The sequence below is a fragment of the Thamnophis elegans genome, chromosome 13, assembly GCF_009769535.1.
Source record: "Thamnophis elegans isolate rThaEle1 chromosome 13, rThaEle1.pri, whole genome shotgun sequence".
NCBI lineage: Eukaryota > Metazoa > Chordata > Lepidosauria > Squamata > Colubridae > Thamnophis > Thamnophis elegans.
The window spans coordinates 7780405-7781364 of record NC_045553.1 but is presented as its reverse complement, the minus strand read 5'-3'; the positions used below and the strand labels follow the sequence as shown (position 1 = coordinate 7781364).

Below are 960 nucleotides of genomic sequence, written 5' to 3'. Positions count from 1 at the left end.
GTGAAAGTCGAAGTAGGGGAGAAATCATTTCTTTGAATTATTAGGAGATGGAAGAACAGTATAAATCCCTGACATTTTTAATAGAAATCCCAAGTCACCAATTACCCATAAAGCAAGTGGAGAGGATGAGCATTGGCACCCAAGCCATGGTTGGAGATGGAGTCAGGATTGAATTGTCTGCGGATCCAGTTGTGCTCTCTGCTCTTAATCTTTTTGCCAGTGGGGAATTCAAATTCATGCAAATGTTCCACCTAGTCATCAATTCTTCCTCAGACAAGAGAGGCTACGGACTTAGAATAACAGAGTTGGAAGGGACCTTTAGAAGTCTTCTAGTCCAACCCCCTGCTTAGGCAGGAAACCCTACACCATTTCAGACAAATGGATATCCAACATCCCCTTAAAAATATCCAGTGTTGAATCATTAAAACTTCTGGAGGCAAGTTGTTCAACTGATTAATTGTTCTAAGGAAATTTCTCCTTAGTTCTAAGTTGGTTCTCTCCTTGATTAGTTTTCTCCCATTGCTTCTTGTCCTGCCCTCAAGTGCTTTGGAGAATAGCTTGACTCCCTCTTCTTTGTGGCAGCCCATGAGATATTGGAAGACTGCTATCATGTCTCCCCTGCTCCTCCTTTTCATTAAACTACTCATACCCAGTTCCTGCAACGGTTCTTCATATGTTTTAGCCTCCAGTCCCCTAATCATCTTTCTTGTTGCTCTTCTCTGCACTCTTTCTAGAGTCTCCACATCTTTTTTACATCATGACGACCAAAATTGGATGCAGAATTCCAAGTGTGGCCTTACCGAGACATCATAAAGTGGTATTAACACTTGACGTGATCTTGTTTCTATTCCTCTGTTGATGCAGCCTAGAACTTTGTTGGCTTTTTGGGCAGCTGCTGCACACGGCTGGCTCATACGTAAATGGTTGTCCACTAGGACTCCAAGAGCCTGCTTCAGATAA

General features: G+C 42.6%; 1 protein-coding gene across 1 annotated transcript in view; it reads right to left on the bottom strand.

Annotated features, from left to right (window-relative positions):
• Positions 1-167, bottom strand: part of LOC116516776 (immunoglobulin lambda-1 light chain-like) — a 4824-nt gene extending 4657 nt beyond the window's left edge. Inside the window, exon 1 of the mRNA XM_032229404.1 lies at positions 106-167. Coding sequence (XP_032085295.1) covers positions 106-148 — 43 coding nt within the window. The 5' untranslated portion in view covers positions 149-167. The remainder of the gene's footprint in view (positions 1-105) is intronic.
• Between the last annotated feature and the right edge of the window lie 793 nt (positions 168-960).